Source organism: Pangasianodon hypophthalmus, chromosome 5 (assembly GCF_027358585.1).
Source record: "Pangasianodon hypophthalmus isolate fPanHyp1 chromosome 5, fPanHyp1.pri, whole genome shotgun sequence".
NCBI classification, from domain to species: domain Eukaryota; kingdom Metazoa; phylum Chordata; class Actinopteri; order Siluriformes; family Pangasiidae; genus Pangasianodon; species Pangasianodon hypophthalmus.
In genome coordinates, this window is record NC_069714.1 from 8768508 (window position 1) to 8790831 (window position 22324).

The 22324-nt window shown below is 39.9% G+C and overlaps 2 protein-coding genes across 7 annotated transcripts in view; one reads left to right on the top strand and one right to left on the bottom strand.

The window, feature by feature from the left end:
* Positions 1 to 9911, top strand: part of LOC113525337 (target of Nesh-SH3) — a 38084-nt gene extending 28173 nt beyond the window's left edge. The window contains 6 exon segments of the mRNA XM_053234386.1: positions 591 to 696; positions 814 to 893; positions 3782 to 3811; positions 5650 to 5808; positions 7799 to 7921; positions 8084 to 9911. Of these exon segments, the coding sequence (XP_053090361.1) occupies positions 591 to 696; positions 814 to 893; positions 3782 to 3811; positions 5650 to 5808; positions 7799 to 7921; positions 8084 to 8199 (614 nt within the window). The 3' untranslated portion in view covers positions 8200 to 9911.
* Positions 9912 to 10102: 191 nt separating this feature from the next.
* On the bottom strand, positions 10103 to 21649 carry tfg (trafficking from ER to golgi regulator). 6 transcript variants are annotated; one of them, XM_026912757.3, is made up of 8 exons: positions 21491 to 21649; positions 18856 to 19040; positions 18266 to 18349; positions 14699 to 14845; positions 13924 to 14070; positions 12766 to 12912; positions 11260 to 11349; positions 10103 to 10978 (listed from the first exon to the last, which is right to left on the bottom strand). In XM_026912757.3, the coding sequence occupies exons 2-8, from the start codon at positions 19037 to 19039 to the stop codon at positions 10590 to 10592; spliced, it is 1188 nt and encodes a 395-aa protein (XP_026768558.1). In that variant the 5' UTR covers position 19040; positions 21491 to 21649; the 3' UTR covers positions 10103 to 10589. The 6 variants fall into 6 exon arrangements, with proteins under 6 accessions (XP_026768558.1, XP_026768554.1, XP_026768555.1 ...); XM_026912753.3 differs by having other exon boundaries at positions 10103 to 10981; XM_026912754.3 differs by having other exon boundaries at positions 10103 to 10981; positions 18856 to 19043.
* Positions 21650 to 22324: the final 675 nt, after the last annotated feature.

Consider the following 22324-nt stretch of genomic DNA (forward strand, 5'->3'; position numbering starts at 1 on the left):
AACAATATGTTTATTGCAACCAGGACTAAAAGGAAGTCACATAAAGTAGCATCACCTAAATTATAGTTTTAAGTCACTAAATGTTGATGAGGTCAGTAGCTGTAAATATAGAAACACACATATTAATTTGGCCAACTAACAACACAAACAAATTCATTCATTTCTATGGGGTGTTGTAGACTTAATATTAGTTCATTCATTGTTACAAGAGTTAATTCACTTAGTAACATTATTTACATTTTATTGGTGCTATTGAAGTTTATGGTACTCAGAAAATAATGTTGGTTTAGTGTGCTTTAATGCACAGTGTTACCATTTTTTTTCTTTGCAAATCAATGGTAACAATCTCACTTGTCAATATTCTATGGTACTAAATTGGGCTTAATACCAATGTATAAAATTTATAGTTTTATTTTATTTTATTTTTATCTTTATTCTAAATAGACCTAGTTGCAGGTTTATAAAGAGCTCCATCCATACATAGCAAACTGTTTGTTTTTTCACAAATACTGTAACTACTACTACTACTACTACGAGGAAAAGGGTGGACACGTAATACTAATTCTTGGCATACATGATTTGATTCACAGAATACGAGGTCACTTCCTCTGTTGTAAGTCCAAATGGACACGTCGTGTCTGTTGTAAAAACCAATCAGACACATACAGCTGTGGAGAACCTGAAACCAGAGAGCAGGTACACACTGAACACTTGATTGTTTCTGGCAGTCATTAACTCATGGAGTGTTGCACTATACCACAGAGATTCTTCATTTTCCTCATGTTTTTCATGTTTTTTTGTTTTTTTTTTTAGTTACGAGTTCACAGTAACGCCTAAGAATGAGCTTGGTTCAGGACCTTCCAGTGAGTCGGTATCCTTCAGCACTGAGTCGGGTATGAAGCGGAGAGTGGAGCCCATATTACTTCATCCATTATTCATACTCTCATTTAGCATAGGTCCTGTGGCCAAAGCCTTGCTCTTTAAGTTGAACCACAAAACCGCACTGAGGTTTATGAAATTGCTACAAATCCTTCAAGGCAAAGTATTTGATTGCAAGGTTGATTGCACCAGATGTGTTTCTATTCAACATGCCATACTCCACTGCAATCCAGGTTAAAGTTCTCTGTTTATTTTAACACCATCCAATGCTGGATGTTCTGATTTAGTGGTGACCAATCAACTGTCAGCCAAGACTTCTGTTTAAATCTTATGATAAAACAAAAACCAAGCAAATAGGAAACAAGATGGAAAATCAAAGAATGGCTTGTACTTTTTTGAGCTTGCAGCACATCAGAGTATTTATTTTTGCGATGAGTTTGTACACTTACGTTTACACTTATTCAATTGGTATATGATTTCATCCAAAACGATTTACAAGTGAGGCAGAATCTAATCAAAGCACAGACCCAAGCATCTGAGGGTTCCTAAGAATAGCTCTCTGTCTTACAAGTTTCTGAAAACTACAAAAGAACCTTTGTACAGCAGCCTTTGAGAGCTTTGGGACTCTCTAAAGAGGTCTTCCTACACAGTAAATAGACCAGCAACACTCATTTCAATTCAATTTAGCACAGTAGAAAACAACACACCAAGGTTTGTAACAACCAACAAGATGGCATAGGATGTATTTGATATTAGCATGTAATTATGTTGATATTTCTAGTTTGGTCAAACTGTGTCCAGTTTCCTTAGGACATTAAAAAATTAGAGATAATCTATAAACAGTTTATGTCCAAGACTCACCCTTGTTTCAGTGGATAATCTCACCAGGACGCTGTAGATTTGTACCTTCTAAACTATGCTGTTGTAATCGTAAAGACTTTCCTGAGCTCATCACAGGATTCTTACTCACAAGAACTTCAAAATTAATTAATTAAAAATTAACTTATTACTGCTTATTACACTGACTGTATACAGTATATGGATGGATGTCCTAACAGGGATTCTGTTAGGAATCTGAGGCTGTCTAGTGGCTGGCTGCAGTACAATGTTTAACCTCACTCTTGGGAATTGTGAATGTTAGTGAATGCAAAAACACCAAAACTGACATTTTATGTTACGTCTCCACAAATTATTTTTGGGAATAGCGTTCTGTCATTTTTACAAATTCAGTGGTCCTTGATATCTCCTTCAATATTTCCCTTACAGTAAATGTGTTTTACAGGAGTTATTTGATGATAAATAAAAGGCGTTGTTGAAGAGGTGATTTTTTTGTGCTGGACTGGAAATGACAGTCGAGCCTCATAAATGCGCACACTTTCCAACATAGCCCTGAAGCTCTTACTGAGATTACAGCCCAGGGAACTTCACTTAACCTCTTTAAAATTTTGTAGATTTAAGGTATTGACAGCTTTGACAGTTCTAGCGATGTCTTGTTCTTCAGTTACTTGTTGTAACATCTTCAGTGCACAGTTTTTTCCCAGTACGTTGCTCATGTTGATGTCTAAGCTAGCTCATAGTACTGATATAACTAGCAAACCAAAGTGAGTAAATGAAGAAATGGCATAAGCCAAGGTAGCTAATACTAGCTAAATTTCATGACAATTTATTGACTGCATGAGCTTAGTGAACACTCAAAGTACCTTGTTATGGTTAGCTGTCATCCCTTTTTAAACGATCTCCATGACAGAACAACCAGAGCATAAGAATGCACTACTCTACTCAAATGGATACCAAGTCCATCACTAATATGGGTGGGTGAGAGGCGGACCCACTGTCTGACTGGCCGTATCTACTGTGCATGGTCTGGCTCCAAATTTTTGCAAGATGATAACTCCCATTTTGACCAAAAAAGGCTTCAAAACTTCAAAATGGGAGTAAATGGTCCCATGTTGTCCAATCAAATATACAGTCATTACTTGTTTTTTTTTTTTTTTACTCTTTATTACTCTAATATACTGTAACAATTTCTAATCTCGCTATCTGGTGTCTACCTGAAGAAAATGGGTTTCTTTTAAGGTTTATCTGGCGTGCTCATTAGGGATTTAAATCTACATCCAGATTTATGTAAAGCTGTCTTGTGTCAAAAATTGTCTTGTGACAATTTCTATTGTTAAAAGTGATATATAAATAAAACTAATTTGAATAGAATTAAACTGAATTGTTAGTGATAATCACTTGACCCTCTGTTGACACTCCCCTGCTATTAACTTTAATTAGCTTTTATGCAAAAATAGTGGATGTGTTTTTTAGCTTAAGGTAGCATACAAAGCATGTACCTGTTTTTGTTAAATTAACCAGTTATCTTTGCCCAAGCTGAAATGCATGTAATTAGCCTAGTTTTTTGGCTCTCTTTTACCTTGCTGCTTAGATCCAGAGGATCTGTCCAAGCGCCAGCAGCTAACAGAAAACACATGACTCAACTGATAAATTACGAGGCTATGGTCTTTATAAAAAACAGAACATCGCTGACAGTACAGAGAGGCAGTCCAGTCTTAACATACATAAAGCATTTATGTAGTTAAATGTCATGATAACAGACCTGTGTCATTTGAAGTGGAAGTGTGAGCAAATGCAGGCAGATAGTTGGGACCACAAACATGATGTAGTTTACTGTAGTTCTATTTATCAAATGCATGAGAGTGATCATTCCCTGAAAGTATGTATCTGTACCCGAAAAAAATATTTTGATTAGAAAGGAACGAAGAAAAAAAGTGTGGCAGCTCAAATGTATTTCAAACAGCTTTACCACATTTTATCCAGACAATGTTGTAATACCTATGGTATGGAAATAATATTATATTATGTAACATTTCTGGCATTAATTTCCTCTTTTCTTTTGCAGCGGACCCTCGGGTGAGTGAAGTCCCAACTGGTAAATACTGCAATCATTCTGAACATTTAATCACTGGGTCAAAGAAAGAGACTTTACTTTATTTTTAGATTTTTTTTTGTGGGACAGTGTCCAATTTGATAAACACACAGTCTTCACAAAGATTTTTTTTTCTTACAATTGCTAACATGCATTTTATTTCTATTTTATATATGACTTTTGTTTATATCAATTTTAATTTATAACTACTTGTTTATAATTTCTATACAGCAAATATGTGCTTATAATATAATCTTTTTTGTTTGCTTAAAAATCAAGATGTTGATTGCAAAAGAATAATGGCCTAATTACATTACAACCAGGATTACTTGTGGATCTATTGTAATTCCACCACCACAATGCTAGGTTCCAACTGACATTTCCTCTGTAAATAACTAGCACTTGTGTTTTAATTGTTCAGTTTAAAATTTGTTTTTAGTGCTTTTAGCACAGGAAAAGAATAGATGTAATGAGCTGTATAGACACTTACCGAGCATTTTATTAGGGACACTATACTAATACTGGGTAGGGACCTCCCTTTACTCTCAAAACAGCCTCAATTCTTCATGGCACAGATTCCACAAGATGTTGGAAAAATTCCTTTGAGATTCTGAGATTCTGAGGTGCACTTTCATGCTGTGAATCTCCCGTTCTACCACATCCCAAAGGTGTTCTACTGGATTCAGATCCGGTGACTGGGAAGGCCACTGAAAAACAGTGTACTCACTGTCATGTTCATGAAACCAGTTTGAGACGACTTTTGCTTTGTGCCATGGTGCATTATCATGCTGGAGGTATCCATTAGAAGATGGGTAAATTGTGGCGATGAAATGATGCACATGGTCAGCAACAACACACAAATAGTCTCCGGCATTCAAGCGATGATTGATTGGTATTAACAGGCCCAAAGTGTGCCAAGAAAACATCCCCCACACCATTACACCACCTCCACCAGCCTGGACTGTTGACACAAGGCAGGTTGGGTCCATGGATTCATGGACTCAAATTCTGACCCTACCATCTGTGTGCGTCAGCAGAAATCAAGATTCATCAGACCAGGTTACGTTTTTCCTGTCTTCAACTGTCCATTTTTGGTGAGCCTGTGCCCACTGCAGTCTCAGCTTTCTGTTCTTGGCTGAGAGAAGGGGAACCCGACATGGTCTTCTGCTGTTGTAGCCCATCCTTAAAGTTCGACATGTTGTGCATTCTGAGATGCTTTTCTGCTCACCATAATTGCACAGAGTGGTTATCTGAGTTACTGTAACCTTTCTGTCAGTTCAAACCAGTCTGGCCAGTCTCCTCCGTTGATCTCTCTCATCAACAAGGCTGAGTTTCCGACTGCAGAACTGCCGCTCACTGGATGTTTTTTCTTTATTGCACCATTCTGAGTAAACTCTAGAGATTGTTGTGCATGAAAATCTCAGGACATCAGCACTTATAGAAATACTCAAACCAGCCAATCTGGCACCAGCAATCATGCCACGTTCAAAATCACTGAGATAACATTTTTCCCCATTCTGATGGTTGATGTGAACATTACCTGAAGCTGCGGGTCTGTATCTGCATGATTTCATGCATTGCACTATTGCCACACGATTGGCTAATTAGATAATTGCATGAATATGTAGGTGTACAGGTTTTCCTAATAAATTGCTCAGTGAGTGTATATTCAGAGTGATGTATGAAGAGTTTTGTATAAGTTAACTTGGTTTTTAAAAGTTGCAGTGATAGTTGTTCTTGTAAAACAAGTATTTTGTAGTGAAATGTTTCCACTTGCTACAAAAGAAAGAAGCAATTTTTTTTTTATCAATGCATTTGTCTGTATTATCTCTCTCCTACAGGTAAAAATGCCATCTGGTCCTCATTCTCATTTGATGCAGACTCTTACTCCGAGTGCACTGGAACCCAGTATGTGAAACGTACATGGTATCGCAAGTTTGTGGGAATTCAGCTGTGCAACTCTCTCAGATACAAGATCTACCTAAGTGATTCACTAAAAGGTCAGTGATTCACTAAAAGGTCTTGTTCAGTCTCTTGTCATCTAGGAAATGAACTACTACAACCTGCTTCTGGCAGGTCTGCCCCTTCACACCACATTCACCACTGACATGTTTCCTCTACTGGCCTCCTGTAGCTTGTTGTATCAAATTTAAATACTGATTCATACCTACAAAGTCAAAAATGGACCCCCACCTACTTGAAGGCACATATCAAACAGCGCTCTGCACCACATTCCCATCATGACTCAACTCGACTCCCCACCCTTCAAGATAGAAGAAAGACACACATTAAGACTCTTCTCCATACTGAAACCCAGGTGGTGGAATGAACTTCCCCTGGCTGTTCCAACTAATTAGTCACTGGCTGTCTTTGAAATAGACTGAAAAAAAGTCTAAGACAAATATCATCTTTTACTGTTTTTGTTGCTATAACAGTTTTTACAAAATCTTTTGGGAAATAGAAGGAGCGCTCTGAGGAACTCCTTAACCCAGTGGACATGCCATCCTTTGACAGGGTGAGAAATCCCTGGCATTTAGGAGTTCCATCTCTGTGGCTGAGGTTACATTAGTGGTTATAAACCTTCATAGTGGCAAGGTTGCAGGGGTGAATGAGGTTTGACTAGAAATGTTGAAGGCTCTGGACAGGGTTGGGGTGGTGTGGTTAACACTCCTCTTCAATGTTGCATGGATATCCAGCGCAGTGCCTTTAGACTGGCAAACTAGGAGGGTGGTCTCTATTTTTAAAAAGGGGACCAGGGGGTATGCTCCAGTTATAGGGGAATCACACTCCTCTCAGGTTTTCTTGATAGTAGACTACATCTTATAAATGAACCTAGGATTCAGGAGGAACAATGCCAGTTGTGCCCAGGCTGTAGAACAGTGGACCAGCTCTTTACTACTGCACAGCTTTATCAGGGGTCATGGGAGTAAGATAATCCAGCCTACATGTGTTTTCTGGATTTGAAGAAGGCCTATGATTGTGTGACTTGACTATTGTGACTATTATGAGAGGTACAGCAGGAATTTAGGTTGCTACTTCATGTAATCTGGTCTCTGTATAGGCAGAGTGAGAGTTGTGTCTGATTTCTTGGCATTAAGTCAAAACAGTTAAGTGGGTGTCAGATTATGTGAAGGGTGTGTCTTATCTCCATTTCCATTTGAGGTTTTCATGGACTGGATATCAAGATATGAAGGTTTTCATGGACTGAATATCAAGCATTCAAGGTGAGTCACGTCACCTTGAGAGGTGTCAAGTATGGTGGGACTAGAGATACCCTCACTGTTTCCAGCTGATGATGTTCTTTTGCCACTATCTGAGCTAGACCTCTGAACTAGGCATGCATTTTGCTGCTGTGTGAAGCAGGTGGGATGAAAATCAGTACCTCCAAGTCCAAGGCCATGATTCTCTACTGGAAAAGAGTTGGATGCTCCCTTCAAGTAAGGAGAGGGACCTTGCTCGTGGTGTAGAAGTTTCAGTATCTTGGGATCTTATTCATGGGTGATGCAAGAAGAGTGCATAAATTTAGATTAAGTGCAGCTGCTGCTCCTCCAAAATTTAGAGGAGCCAGTTGAGGTTGCTTGGGCACCTTATGAGGATGACCCTTGGTTGGCCCCAAGAGCTCTATCTGGCATGTCACACTGGACAGAGAATGAAGGCCAGACCTAGGACCAGCTGGACAGTTTATGTCTCACAGTTGGTTTAGGGGCATCTGGGGATCCCCCAGGGGGAGCTAGAATATGTGACCTGGGATAGAGAAGTCTGGGCTTACCTTCTCTGCCTTCCACCATGAAAGGAAAAGTGAAAGAATTATGTATGATGTATGTATAAATAAAAGTATTCATAGACCATGACCTGTATATACTAGCATTTTTGATGGAGAATACTAAGCACCTCTAAGTCGCAATGGATAAGGGCATCTAACAAATGATGTAAATGTAAATGTACATGTGTGAAAGTTAATATGGATATCTGTTACCTGTGTATCTGTAGGGAAGTTTTATAACATTGGGGATGAGACTGGATATGGAGAGGATCATTGTCAGTTTGTTGATTCCTTCCTGGATGGACGGACTGGAGTCCTGATGCCACCACACCAGTTACCACTCAAACAAGGTGCAGCATATTGTGCAGTCATTCTCTCTCATACTTGGACCAGGCCCATCTGGCAACTATTACTTTTACAATGCTAGCTAGTAATGCGAGTAATTTCTGTTATAATTGGCTGCACTTGTATTTTTTAACAGTCCACAAATGTCTCAATGCTATCTTTTTCAGGTTATTTCCGGGCCATGCGCCAGGAGCCTGTGAAGTTTGGAAAGATTGGTGGTAGCACCCAGATCAACTATGTAGCCTGGTATGAGTGTGGAGTCCCCATTCCTGGGTCATGGTAGGACCCCTGAAGCTGTCTGAGGATGTGCCCGATTAGAATGTATACAGTGAAAGATGACAAAACTGACAATGTATAAAGATGTACAGAAAGTGAAAAAAGGAAAAGAAGAAAAACTTCTATTGAGTGTTATCTGCAGCATCTAATGGCACATTTAATGCTTCATATTATTTATATGCAGAACAAATCTATCAAACATTTAGAGAAATAGCAGAGTTTATGAAAGTACGGGGTAGCAGGCTCCCTGAATGTTTAAAATGTGTCTATTATTTATCAAGAAGCTGGGGATAACGTATACAGTAATTTCCTGGCAATTGGCAAAACTGATGGCATAAGCAACAAAAGGAAATTGGTCATATTGTGCAGCTGTATAATATACACACTAAAACACAAGCACCCGAGATGGAATTTTATACATTAGGTCTAATACACATACATTTGACCAGAATAAATTTAGAAAATAGTTTCAAGAAGTTTTTGTGCAAGTTTTGCACAAAATAATTGTAGATCATTTGGCAAATATATACCAATCAGCCATAATGTTAAAACCACTGAAGTGAATAACATTGATTAAGTAATTACAATGGCACCTGTGAAGGGGTGGGATATATTAGGCAACAAATGAACAGTCAGGTGTTGAAGAAGATGTGTTGGAAGCAGAAAAAAATGGGCAAGAGTAAGGATCTGAGTGACTGTGACAAGGGCCAAACTGTGATGGATAGACAATTGGGTCAGAGCAACTCCAAAATGGCAGGTCTTGCGAGGTCTTCTCCGTATTACTAGTCAGATTGCACATGCTGACCCCTGTCCACTGCCAAAAGCGCCTACAATGGGCATGTAAGCATCAGAACTGGACCATGGAGGAATGGAAGAAGGAGGCCTGGTCTGATGAATCACATTTTCTTTGACATCATTTGGATGGCTGGGTGCATGTCACTTACCCAGGGAAGAGATGGCACCAAGATGCACTATGTGAAGAAGACAAGCTGGCAGAAGCAGTGTGACGCTCTGGACCAGGTTCTGCTGGGAAACCTTAGGTCCTGGCATTCATGTAGATGTTACTTTGACACGTACCACCTACCCACCACCTAACAAACATTGTTGCAGACCAAGTACACCCCTTCATGGCAATGGTATTCCCTAATGGCAGTGGCCTCTTTCAGCAGGATAATGTGCACTGCCAAACTGCAAAAATTGTTCAGTAATGGTTTGGAACATGTCAAAAAGTTCACGGTGTTGACTTGGGCTCTAAATTCCCCAGACCTCAATACAATTGAGCATCTGTTGGGATGTGCTGGACAAGTCTGATCCATGGAGGCCCCACTTCACAACCTACAGGACTTAAAGGATCTGCTGCTAACATCTTGAAGCCTCAACGGGTCAGAGCTGTTTGGATGGAACAAGGGGGACCTACACAATATTAAGCAGGTAGTTTTAGTGTTATGGCTGGTCAGTGTATATGTGTATATGTGGAAACGGGGAATTAAACCCATTCTTATTTTGTTTTGTAGCCTCTGAGACTAATTATTACAGGGTGTTAACACAAAGATAATGAATGTTGATTTATTGATCAGCTGTTTATTGCAATGTTAACACTATTTTTGACACAAATGTTTTTTAGCAAATGCTACAAAATGTATTACTTTTATTGCAGAATACTTTGTGGTTTCTATGTGAAGGTGCAAAAGGAAATAAATATTTTTCTCTGGATCATTATGCCATTTGCAGTATTACGTAGAGTACATTCTTGCAAAAGGTCAAATGTTGGGACCCATTTAAGAGAGGTTTTGAATTGCATAGTGTCACCTTTAAAGCATACAGAATCTAAGAAATGATTCAGGATACATGTGGAACATGTCCATTGCTATTTCACCCACCCACCAAACACAAAAGCAAAGCATGTGATCTTTAGTTTTAAAGTCTTTATTCACCTCCAGAAAACAAATGTTACAGTTTATACAGAATGACTTGGGCCACTGCACAGGGCCAGTCAGATATTAGTAAAAACCAGGAGAGGGGGAATGATGAAAAGGAGAGAATGATGGGGAAAAAAGAGAATTAAACAATGTCATTTCCTTCAGCTCTGATTATATCTAGTGTTTCAACAAAAAGCTGACGCATGATTTAACACACAATAACACCAACGAGTAGACAAGTGTTAAAATAAAACTCATATGCCAAAACACACCAAAACACACATGCACAGGTTGTTCTCACTCTAATAACACACTCACAGCTCTCAACTCCTACACCGTTTGGTCTCATCTGTGCAACCACACACAAATTAAATTTCTCACATTCGCTCACACATCTTCACACACACACACACACACACGACGTCAAACGCAGGGCATTGGGGTTTGATCTGTTTTACTCTAGTGCTGCAGCTGGTTTTTACCGGTAGCCAGGGCCGGGCTGGGTGTAGCCCTGGCCGTAGGGGGGGCGGTTGCGGGCATAGGGATTGGAGCCCCCGGGGGGTGGGGTCACACCTGGGGGCGGGGTGTATCCAGGACGAGACTGATACCCCGGGGCTGGCTGGGAGGTGGGCGGCAGGCTGTAGTTGGCTGGCTGCTGGGAGGCCTGGGAAGTGTAGGTCTGAGAAGGAAACTGAGGTGGTGGGTACTGGCCTGTACCCTGGGGCTGGGGAGGGGGAGGAGCCTGTGACTGGGCACTAAATCCAGGGGCGGAGCCAGGAGCAGCAGCCTGAGATGTAGGGGTGGGGTAATTCTGGAACTGTTGCTGAGGTGGAGGGGCTTGAGGGCCACCAGGCTGAGTAGTATAACCTGCTGAAGATGAGAAACACAGACATAAAACTCATATCTTACACTCGAGCTAAATACCATTTATTTCTGCTGTGCTTTGTCATAAACAAATAACCCCTCACATCATTAAAATAAATAAAAGATTACAGACCCCCAGCTATATGTTAAGACTGATTAGTTGTCCAAAGAGCCACTTGGAGGTCTTACAGCACAGAATTCAATTGCTTGAAAATTAGCCGGCTCCTAGTCCACACTTCTTACAGTGAGTTATAACATGTCAGTGCAGAGGTGAGGAACTTTACCAGGGTACTGCATGCCATACTGCTGCTGAGGAGCAGCCGGCTGCTGAGGAGGATATCCACCTGGAGCTTGATACTGCTGATACATCTGACCTGAGAAACCGACAGACCAAAGAGTCTCACACTGATCAAGCCAATACGAGCTTTCATGAAGCATCAAAGGATTTAAAGTTCAAAGTTGAAATGCAATCATTACACTGTTTCCATTTCAAACAAAAGTTGGGCTTGGAATATCACTAAATACACAATTTTTTTCTCAGAAGCTAAACTGGTCAACAAAAACAAATCAAAACACACAAACACAAATATATGTGCAGCGGTGGGTGGGTGTCCCCTGTTGTGTTGACCAGATGCTCAACACACAGGAGAGAAAACACTGACCCACATCCAACAAACATGTCCTGTTAGCAGGACTGGACACGTATAAAAAAAAAAGACACAAAATTGTGTGCACACAAATCCACCCACACACGAGAAACTGACTGTGTGAAATACAACAATTTTTAAAGATAAGTCATAGAGGGTTCATGGTGTGTTTGTGTGCACAGCACTAAGTAACAAATGAGAAATGTGTGTGTGTTTCAAAATATGGCAGATCACTGGGCTGATATTAATAAAATAGAGAAAAGCATCAAAGGTCCAAGAGTTATGTCTCTGTGAAACCATGAGTAACACAACAGTTTCCTCACTTGGACTAAGCGGACATGGGAGCTCTGTGGAAATGAAGCAGAACCAAATCCAACATGACAGAGGAAAACATGACGCTCTCACCAGCTCTTACTCAGCTGGCCCGTTTTTTTTTTTTTCCTCCCCTATCTGGATGCCTGTGACCTCTCTTTCCTTAGAAATGAAGTAACTATAAAAGAATGCAAGTTACAGTCTGATTCTATATACACCAGGGATTTCCTGAAGCACTTCTGCAGTATTTCTAACCTCAGTTTTTTTCATTCTTTGCACTGAACAGTAGACACAGACATGCTTGTGGGTGCATACACTTGTGCAGGTGTGACATTATGCTGCCAAACATCAAGATATCACTAACTAAAATATACAGAGTAGTTCACACATTTTCTCTCTCTGTCCTTTACCTCAGATTCCTTTAAGAGCATTTTCCACACTAGTCTGAACACTCGAGTCCGTGCCCAGGATGGAACTGGGAGTTGTTATTGTTGTAGGTTTGTATCTAAACAGACACATTCCTTCCAAACCATGGCGGAATCAGGTAATTTTATACATCACTTCTGCTTGCATGAAACCTTTGTGGAAAGGTTTGTGCCTTTGTGGAAACAAGGCACATAGATCATTGTCCGATTAATGTTTATTTAAATGCATTATTTGCTTAATTATTGTTTGTCTATTTTTCCTTGCCACTGATCAGTGGTGCAGACAAAGCCATTAAGCCAAAGCTTCTCGCTTATACAGAAATACACTTCAGGTTTTGGGTCTGGAAAAAGAGTGAAAGCACCATCAGTCTTTATTCTGTGTGTGTGTGTGTGTGTGTGTATTTACCATCCACTGTGGTGGCAGGAGACTGCTGTACCGCTGTGTAAGGTGGGGCACCCTGAGCCGCCCCAGCAGGAGGATGAGCAGCAGAGGAGGATGAGTTAATACTGTCAGGAGTGCCAGAGCGCTCTTCCACTGCAGCTACTGCTGGGGCTGAAAGAGGGAGAGAGAGAGAGAGATAGAGAGGTCAGGAGTCGTCAACTGGTGGGCCGTTATCCAGATGCAGCCCCAAAAAGTATTTTAGTTGACCAAACCAAGCACTTTAAAAACTACTGTAGCATAGTCAATAAATGTACCTGGCTGTTGGTCAGTGACTTTGGTTTTCAAAACGTAAATGATTGTGGTTTCTGATTACAGATTCTCTGGTGTGGCTTATTCTAGCCAATCACAGGCATTTTTGTAAATTATATAGCTGATGGCAGCTCATCAGACCAGAGACTACTAGCTACAAAGCTAGAGACATTAACTCAGAAACGAGAGTTTTCAGACTTTTGTTTTGATCTACCCTCTCTTGTATGATTCCCGAACTCACGACATGGCTTGTTAAAAAAAAAAAGCCGGCACTGAAAACAGAAAGGACAGGGAAGTATGCTTTTATTCTCCCCGCATCAGATTCAAAACATCTGTCTTGTCTGCTGAGTGTATGGCGCAAGTCAAAAGTGGTAATGTGAAGTGCCACTACAAAATAAAACATTTGCCTTATTTATAGCCATAAACTGATCATTAATGGTTAAGTACTAAATTAACTGTTGTGCAGACAGGTTTTCTGAACCTTCGTAATTACTTTCTGTGGCTGACTCTCACAAGGTGTCTACAAAATGCATGTAGGGAACTAGAGATCCATCGTTATACTCTATGTACAGAACTCAAAGTTAACTGAGAATTGACTTTGCCTCACTAAAAGATTGCAAAATTTACTTGGATCATGGGAAAGAAAGATAAAATGTTGATAAGAAAATATGACTGTGTTATTATTACTAAGAAAGTATTACTGTACTTCAATGTAATGGTGCTTCAGTGTAGCCTAAGCCAATTTTACTTAATAAAAGGAAATGTAAAGTACTTATAGTTTTTTTCTGTACCACACAGAAAGAGATTATCCACTTTCTTTAGTATCTACTCCTGAGGCACACTACTCCAGTAAACCCCTATAAGTGCGTGTACCTGGAGCAGGCTCTTCTGACAGGCCAAACGCTGAGATGACATTCTTGCTGACCTCTTCTTGGTTCTTCAGTGGGTCAAAGGCAGACATGCTAGCAGCGCTGACCGGAGGAGCCTGCTTCACTGCTGTGTCTACAGCTTCCACACATTCTGTAAGACATACACAACAACAAGGCTTCAGCTTTAGTTTTACGTATTACAGTAACAGTTTTGATTATGGTTAGCATTTGACAAGAGTGAGACAAATTAAGGTCAATATGTAGTCTGCATAACATAGAACTAGAAAACCACATATTGGCACATACAAGGCGTTATAGTACATGGTTTACTCAAAGCAGCTTAATGCATTAATTTCAAAATTCCATGACAGACTATTGGCCAAAACCTCTCACTCCCTCAGCTTCTCGTAAAACGTCTGGTTAGCTTCATTGTGTGAGGTTTTTGTTATTCAATGGCTATAATGACACACTATAAAGAACTGGGAAGCTAAAGTAGTTTAAACCAGTTTTCTTAACTGTTCAAATTTCAGAAACCTTATTTAGGATGCAATGGTAAATATAGTATAACTGTTCCACATCCTTAATTTGACTGATAGTAGGTTCCATTTTCATGAGTTTTCATTAAGGATACTGGCCTTGATAAGGGAACTATTGAATATAATGGCTACTAGAATAATTTTACTCTCTCAAAGTGTGATTAGAGACACTGATTGCTGGCTTGTGTGTGATATTTATTCCGACACGGGCACATATGGAAGACTGGTTTTATTGTGGTATACCCGTCTCAGGGTTGTTGCTCTCCAGTGCAGGCTCTGAGGGCGGCTCCAAGCTGTCCAGAAGGCTGTTGATTCTGTTCCTCAGCTGGATCAGCTCTTTGCGCAGGTGCTTAACCTGAGACGACTCCAGCGGCCGTGGCTGCCCATTCACTGTGGAAACACAGTCAATCATTTCTCTCAGTGGGAGAGGTGCAAATATGTGGAGCACAATGAAAAAAACAGACTACCCTGTTAGCAAAATTTGCAACCGAGTGTAACAAGGCTGGCTGTGTGAACTGTTTCAGGCTCCACGACACACCCACTCACTGCAGAATCAGCCCCAGTTTTTTACTCAAGTCACACGTTTGGGACACACACATGCACGTGAAGTTGAGAAGCCACAGACCAGCAATTGACCTCTACAAGCTCGGCCTGGAAAAAATACACCTCTCTCCCTATCTTCCCTCCCCTCCCAATGTTCCCTGTCGCCTCCCTTTATGACCCCTTTGGCGGAAAGAGCCAGGGCTGCGACCAAAAACATTGGACAGGAAATCACATCATCTGGCTGGAAAAAAAATGATCTTTGGACAATGGCTACAAGGTATGCCCTCACGCATACATACACACCTTATGCAAGAGTGAATCAGAGTCACAGTTACACAACTAAATGTAACAACTGCATTACACACTCATATGCTGAGCCATTTGAGGACACTCGCCTGTTTTTTCAAGCCAAGAGTTTGTGACATTACCACACGAATAAGCGTAAACACTCAGTTCCCAATTGGTACCTATGTACAATGTGTGCTATGGCTCCCCCTGGCGGACTTTTATATTTTATGGTAAAATGAAGCACTGCCAGGGTTATGTTCTGTCTGCAATCAAGGTTATAAACTCTTTTCACTAGAGCGCAACCAAATACCCAAGATTTTAAATTGATCTCAGTAGGGAAATGTGAATTATCCATGCATGAATTAACAGCAGCCCTGACAGTAGTGCCAACTATAATTCAAATCAAAGGTTTAGATTAATGAGCTAGTTCTCATTCTGACTCTGCGCTGGTCTGCATTACACCATCCCATTGTTGATTATTTTCCTATAACAGCATGTTCTAAATTGTTCTGTTACTTATATAATTTAGGGGTACATAACTTTATTTAGCCTTCAATAAATTAATAATTTTGCCTTAAATGATAGTAAATACTTTGGCATCGTTACGTGTCAAATGTTCTTTTCCTTAAGTTTCTTTCTGAACACGTCTATCTGTGTTCTCATTCTGTATCATTATATCTCTCTTTTAGCAATCCTACAGCTGATTAGTGTTATACAGATATGTGTTGCAGGGATGCAATTGTAGTGGAAAGTTGCACATTAATGACTGTCTCCTTCCCATCAAAATCTGACATACGCTTCACTACATCTGCCAAGTTTGACTGCCTTTTGTGACCTTTCTGGGAGGAAAAAACATTTTGTCGAACATCAACTAATTATTCTTTCAGAAAGAGATAACATACACTGGGAGGTGGGCTAACTGCTAAATTAATGTTATCTGCTCAATGTTTTACACTTGACCTCAAGATGACCATGACTGAAATCCAGATATCTTGACCTTTAGTGCTACATAAAGTACTGAATAAAATTACTAAAACAGTCACTTGTTATGGTTGGCTGTACTACACAATAAAAACACTCACTGAGCACTTTATTAGGAATACCTGTACACCTACTCAGTCATGCAATTATCTAATCAGCTAATTGTGTGGCAGCAGTGCAATGCATAAAATCATGCAGATACGGGGCAGCAGCTTCAGGTAATGTTCACATCAACCATCAGAATGGGGAAAAAATGTGATCTCAGTGAGTTTGACTGTGGCATGACTGTTGGTGCCAGACAGACTGGTTTGAGTATTTCTGTAACTGTTGATCTCCGGGGATTTTCACACACAACAGTTTCTAGAGTTTATTCAGAATTCCAGATACTATCTGAGTATTGTTGCTGACAATACTTCATGGCCACAATTTACCCATCTTCTAACGGCTACTTCCAGCATGATAATGCACCATGTCAAAAAGCAAAGCATAAAGTACCTCCATACTAGCAAAAACTATTTGGAAGGCATGCCAGCAGAAAGCCTTTTCTTTCATCTAACCACAAACGTAAATGTCTGGAGCTGTCTACTTGAACATTGACTGGAATTGGGTTCCGTGGTCAGATGACACAAAAATAGAGCTTTTTGTTAACAAACAGTGAGGATGGGTTTGGAGTTCAAAGAATTGTGGTTACAGAAAGGAAAACTAATGTTATACCAATACTAATGTTAAATATGGTGGAGGATCTGTGATGATGTTGGAATGTTTTTCCTTCAAAGGTCCAATGAACCTTGTTAGGATACATGGTTCATCATGGACGCCATGAAATACCAGGAGATTCTGAGATACTGGGTCAAGGTTGGATCTTTCGGCAGGACAATGATCCAGAACTTGTGTCCAAATCCACATAAACATAGTTCAGTGACCACAGAATCAAGTTTTTGACATGGTCATCACAGACACTTGACCTAAACCCCACTGAAAACCTGTGGGGTGAACTGAAGGGGAGTCAACAAGAGAGGACTGAGGACCCTGGAGGATCTGGAGAGATTGTGTATTGAGGAGTCACCTCAGATTCTTTGCTCTGTGTTCTCCAATCTCATAAAGCATTATAGGGAAGACTCAGTTATTAATGCAAAGGGGGGCTGCACAAAATACTAAATGCAGAGTGCCAATAATTGTCATGTCTTTAAATAATTAAAATTCACTCATATTTTCAGTGTGATTAACCTAATTAAGCATAAAAAACAAACAAAAAAACCATGAGGTTTTTGCCCATCTATACCAAGGATGCCAATAATTCTGACTGCTGAACTTATTTGTGCTCTGTCAGCAGTGAGCCTGGGCCTGCTCTCTGGACTCTGGACCACGTTTGCTTCTTCACACACATCACAAGCATGAGTGATTCATACTCATAGTGCTTTCATCAAAATATTAAACTTCCTTAACGTTATAGCAGATTTACCCATCCTTATACTGCAAAATGGAGCACTTTTATTGTTCAAGCTGAAATGTTCAAAAAATAAATAAATAAATACATCCACAATTTTTCATAATTAATATCAGTGAATTTCCTGATATATTCATTCATACACCTGCCTCTAATCAGTTTCTCTTAAAAACTTTTTTTTACAAAGCCAGAGCTTTCAAGAAGGGATTACTGCAGGGTCATTTATTCATCACAGCTGGAGAGGGATTATCTGCTTATACAACACAGCCGTGTTCAAGGCCTTAAATCTCAATACAACATGTGGTGTTGTGGTCTGTATACAGAAAGTCTGGATCAGAAATCTGACTGCAGTTCAGCTGTATTCATCACTTTTATTTCTATTTTTAACATCTCCATCTCTGTGTTACTATTCTAACAGCACAAAAGCTACAAACATAAAAACATAAAACTTGATGTTCTGGAAATATGAGCAGTCTGTGAAAGGTATATACTTCACCTCACACGTTCAAGTTCATCTGACACAAAAACAAAGCTCACAGGTAAAAACTCACCGAACAGAGTGAGCTTTAATATTCTGCTGCACTGGATGGCGAAGGACAGATCAGAGCTGTCAAAGATGGTGATAAGGTCATCATCTGCAACAGAAGAAAAGCACATGAACCAGAAGGGATAAACTCACGGGTGATTCAGAAAAAAACTGAAACTACTTCTGCTTAGAGATAGGTATCAGCATTATTCATCAGTACTGTTAGATAACTCTTACAAAGTTCTTATAAAATGCACCAAATACAGTCATACAGTCAGGATATTGCATTAATTAGTCTGTGTCCATCAAACATGTGCAAATTACTTGTATAAGAACAATCTGTGAGCTCTTTAATTACTGTTCTGTGTAATTTGGGTCGAGTATCATGTGTTCACTGCAGCTGGTTTTGTTTCTATGTGCTAAGCAACAAGACCATCAGGAATGTCGCTGCTTCCTAGAATTATTGCAGGAGCACTGGAGTTCCTGACAGAGGAAATACAGGTTAACAACTAATCATAAGCTTTTCAAGATTTCCTCACTAGTTAACAAAAATCCTTGTTTATGCTGGCCTAGGTTTAATCTGAATCTGAATCTGCAACACCAAGCGGAAAGCACCTTCATCCTTGTATTTGATGGTGACTTCGTCACTGCTCTGGAGCTGGCCGCGGAAAACGCGCTGCATCATGAGCAGGAGCTCGTCATAGGTGATGTCTTCATTGTGGATGGGGATGCGGCGGATGTCGTCGCCCAGCTGAGCCTTGATGATCAGCTTCCCACTCAGGTCCAGCTGGCCATTCATACTGCTGAAACACACGCGATTACTGAAACACAGCATGCACAATGACTGCACGTTTAACCGCTTGAGAAATCCTTACACTTTCAACACAGGTGACCTGTTATCAACCAACAGCCGTGAAACTGGTGGCACCTTTAAGCTTAGGACATAAAACAGTCACCTGATCTAATGCAGTTCTTTAAAACACAGTGCAAACTTTTCTACTTTTAAATTAGAGCAGAAAGTTACCCAGAACTGACTGCTGCAGAAAAGATGAGTATTAACCCATTTTACTGCTTTTATAGCAATAAAATCTAATTTGCCAAAACAAAGGACAAAAATCTGTCAAAAGTTTGGATTCTAATCCCTTCTTCAATCCTACATTTGCGTGTGTAAGAGCAAAAACCATCTGTTTTCTTTTCTTTCTTTTTTTCCCCCCTCAGGAAAGGGACTGAAATGTTAACACAAAAACAGGGAAAACAGCTGGTGGAAATATTCGAATAGTTACACTCTACATTTTACAATCGGGGAGGATACATGATAAATTCATGTAAGTAAAAGTTCTATTTTGTACCATCTTTTGATTTGGTTTAAGTTTAAAGTACATATGAAACAAAAACCTTTGTTTTGCAAAAGTCAGTAAGGAGTTTTTTCCCCCTTTTATTGGCTGTTGAACCTGCTCTTCTCACTGGGCAACTATAATAATAATTTAAAAAAAAAAAAACCAGGAATAGCCTAGTCATGGAATCTGCTGGTCCCAGGCACCCTGACAATGTTTTTAACGTTTATCAGTAAATATATGTAAAGACACTTAGTTTTTGACTTGTGGCAGCTACACAGTCCACTAAACTGACAAAAAAGCCAGAAGATCGTGGACTTAATTTATGTTTAACAAAACAACAAAAACAACCTCACAATACTAAGGTCTTCTAAGGGTTAATCCTGCGCCTACTGAAACTGTTCATCTCTGATGACCGTGGCAAGCCGCCCGGTCACCCTAATTGAAAGGAATATGATATGCAGAAGAGTCGGGTGAAATAGTAGAAAGGAAAACAAGACCTTTAATTAGGACCCTGGTAACCTGAGCCAAGTCTGGCCTGGCTTCAGTGGCACTGCTGACTAACTGTAACGCCACAGAACAGTCTAAGGGTCAGAGCAGGAAGAATGATTTGGCTTTCTCAGCACAGACTTTGGCCAGTTACACCAACTCTGGTGTAAATCGTCTAAAGGAAAGGAAGCAGTGAGTGAAGGATCTATTGCAGTGATGGGAAGACAGAACTACTGATGAATCACTGGTGACATTTGAGATCAATAATATACAGCTCAATCAGCAATCAAAAGAGCAGAGCTTTTGCTGATACTGATCCCAGAACAGCTCATGGGCATGTCGCTGATCACTGATTAAATAAAGCTCACAGCCTTGCTACTGTGGTGTTCTCTCATCTTAACCGCTAAAGAGTTAACAACGGGGCTGCTTAGAGGAAAAACGATTCAAAGCCATGTTTACTAACCTATAATCAACTCGCATGTAAACTAAATCATCATTTATAAGTTTTGTAGACTTTCTGACAGTGACATGGGCGAGGCGAGGCCGCTCTACTTCACTAGCCACTCAGTAGCTAAACAGCTAACGCAGCTATATCGCTAGCTAATAGTACAGCAGTGTAACATTACACATCTTTTTTTTCGACAGTCAGATTACTCACTGAAAAATAACGGAAAACCTGTTCATAAAATTAAAAAGAAAAAACAACAACAACCTTTATGAAAGGTTCTCTACAATGTTTCGAGTCGTGTAAGTAGACACTTCGGGTAAATGAATAAACTGTGTGCTCGGAAAGGTATCGCTATCGTCAGGCCATTTTTGCTGCGTTGCTGGCAGGACGTTTTAACCCTGCCAAATAGTGATCCACTGTGAGCAAGGCGTTATGTTTCCATCTACACCCGTATTCTGGTCGTTTCTGCCCGGCTGTCCAATCAGCGCTGTCCTTTAAAACACACGCGCGGCTACTAGCCAATCACAATACAGCAGTATTCGTAGAATACAGGTGTAAAAATAATGCCTCAGCAGCTGTCACAGTAACTTCCTGCAACAAACACACTCTTTAGCTCAATGCTTCTTCTCTGCCGGCGTCAATGTAAAGAATAAAGGGTTTTAAATACTGCTTTCTAAAGGTCATTAGCATAAAGAAAAAGAGAAGTTATACACTCGTCACAAGCTTTCCAAACAATACACGTATAATTCTCTAATAATGTAACACTCGTACTTCGTCCCAAACTGTTTTTTTTTTTTTTTTTTTTTTTTTATTTGCCCCACTTTCCAGAGGCTAAACTGATGCTAACACTCAGTTAGCTAGTGAGAGGCAGCTGTGCCAGTTAGCGGCGCCTTATACACATTACACACTAATATTTAATGTGTGTGTGACACGGGATATAAACATACGATTTCCTATCAGTGTAACAGCATAGTTGTACCTGGCGTTTAGGCTGTTGATCCCGCAGCGGTATACAATGTTTTGGCAGGACCAGTCTCCACTGCACTAGCTCCGAGCAGCGCTACACATCCGGAAGTGACTCGACCTGTACGTGGCAAACACACAGTCGCGCATGCGCAGTGGATTCAATCACACTGCTGCTGAGTTTGATGATTGGATTACAGAACTGAGTAATGAGACAAAACAGTGGCCATTTCAAGCAACGTTGTGTCACGATCCAGGAATCAGGATTTGTTTATTTTTTTTAAATAACAAAGAGAACCCAGATAAGAAAACATTCACTGTTTCTAAGGTGAATAAGAAAAGTGATAGTGACACTTGTATCATACATCTCAAGTGGCTGTTCTCAGGATGATTACAGTCTGGGAATGTTAATTCTGACCAGGTCAGATTTTTTTCCTGTAATTTTATATATTTAATATATAGTTTACATACTCAAGTTCTCCCAGTGTTTGTGTGGGCATGATTAATGATAAACCTGATCCTAGGGTTAGGGTTAACCATAGTTGTTATTGCAGATGAATGAATGAATGAATGAATTTTATGTATTCAATATGTGACTTGATTTTACAAATCTGTATGCAGTACACTCACAGAATAAAGATACTCAGCTGTACTTTTCCTGGTCACTGGGGTGATATCTTTAGTAAGCGTCTTTCACATGACAATATGAATATAGTGTATATTTACGACTATTAAAGGTACATAATAGGATCTTAAGGACCACTGTTGCACATGTAATTATCATAATAATAATTAAAAAAAAAGATTTAAAGGTGCACTGATTTCTCATGTAAAAGATCTACACCTTGAG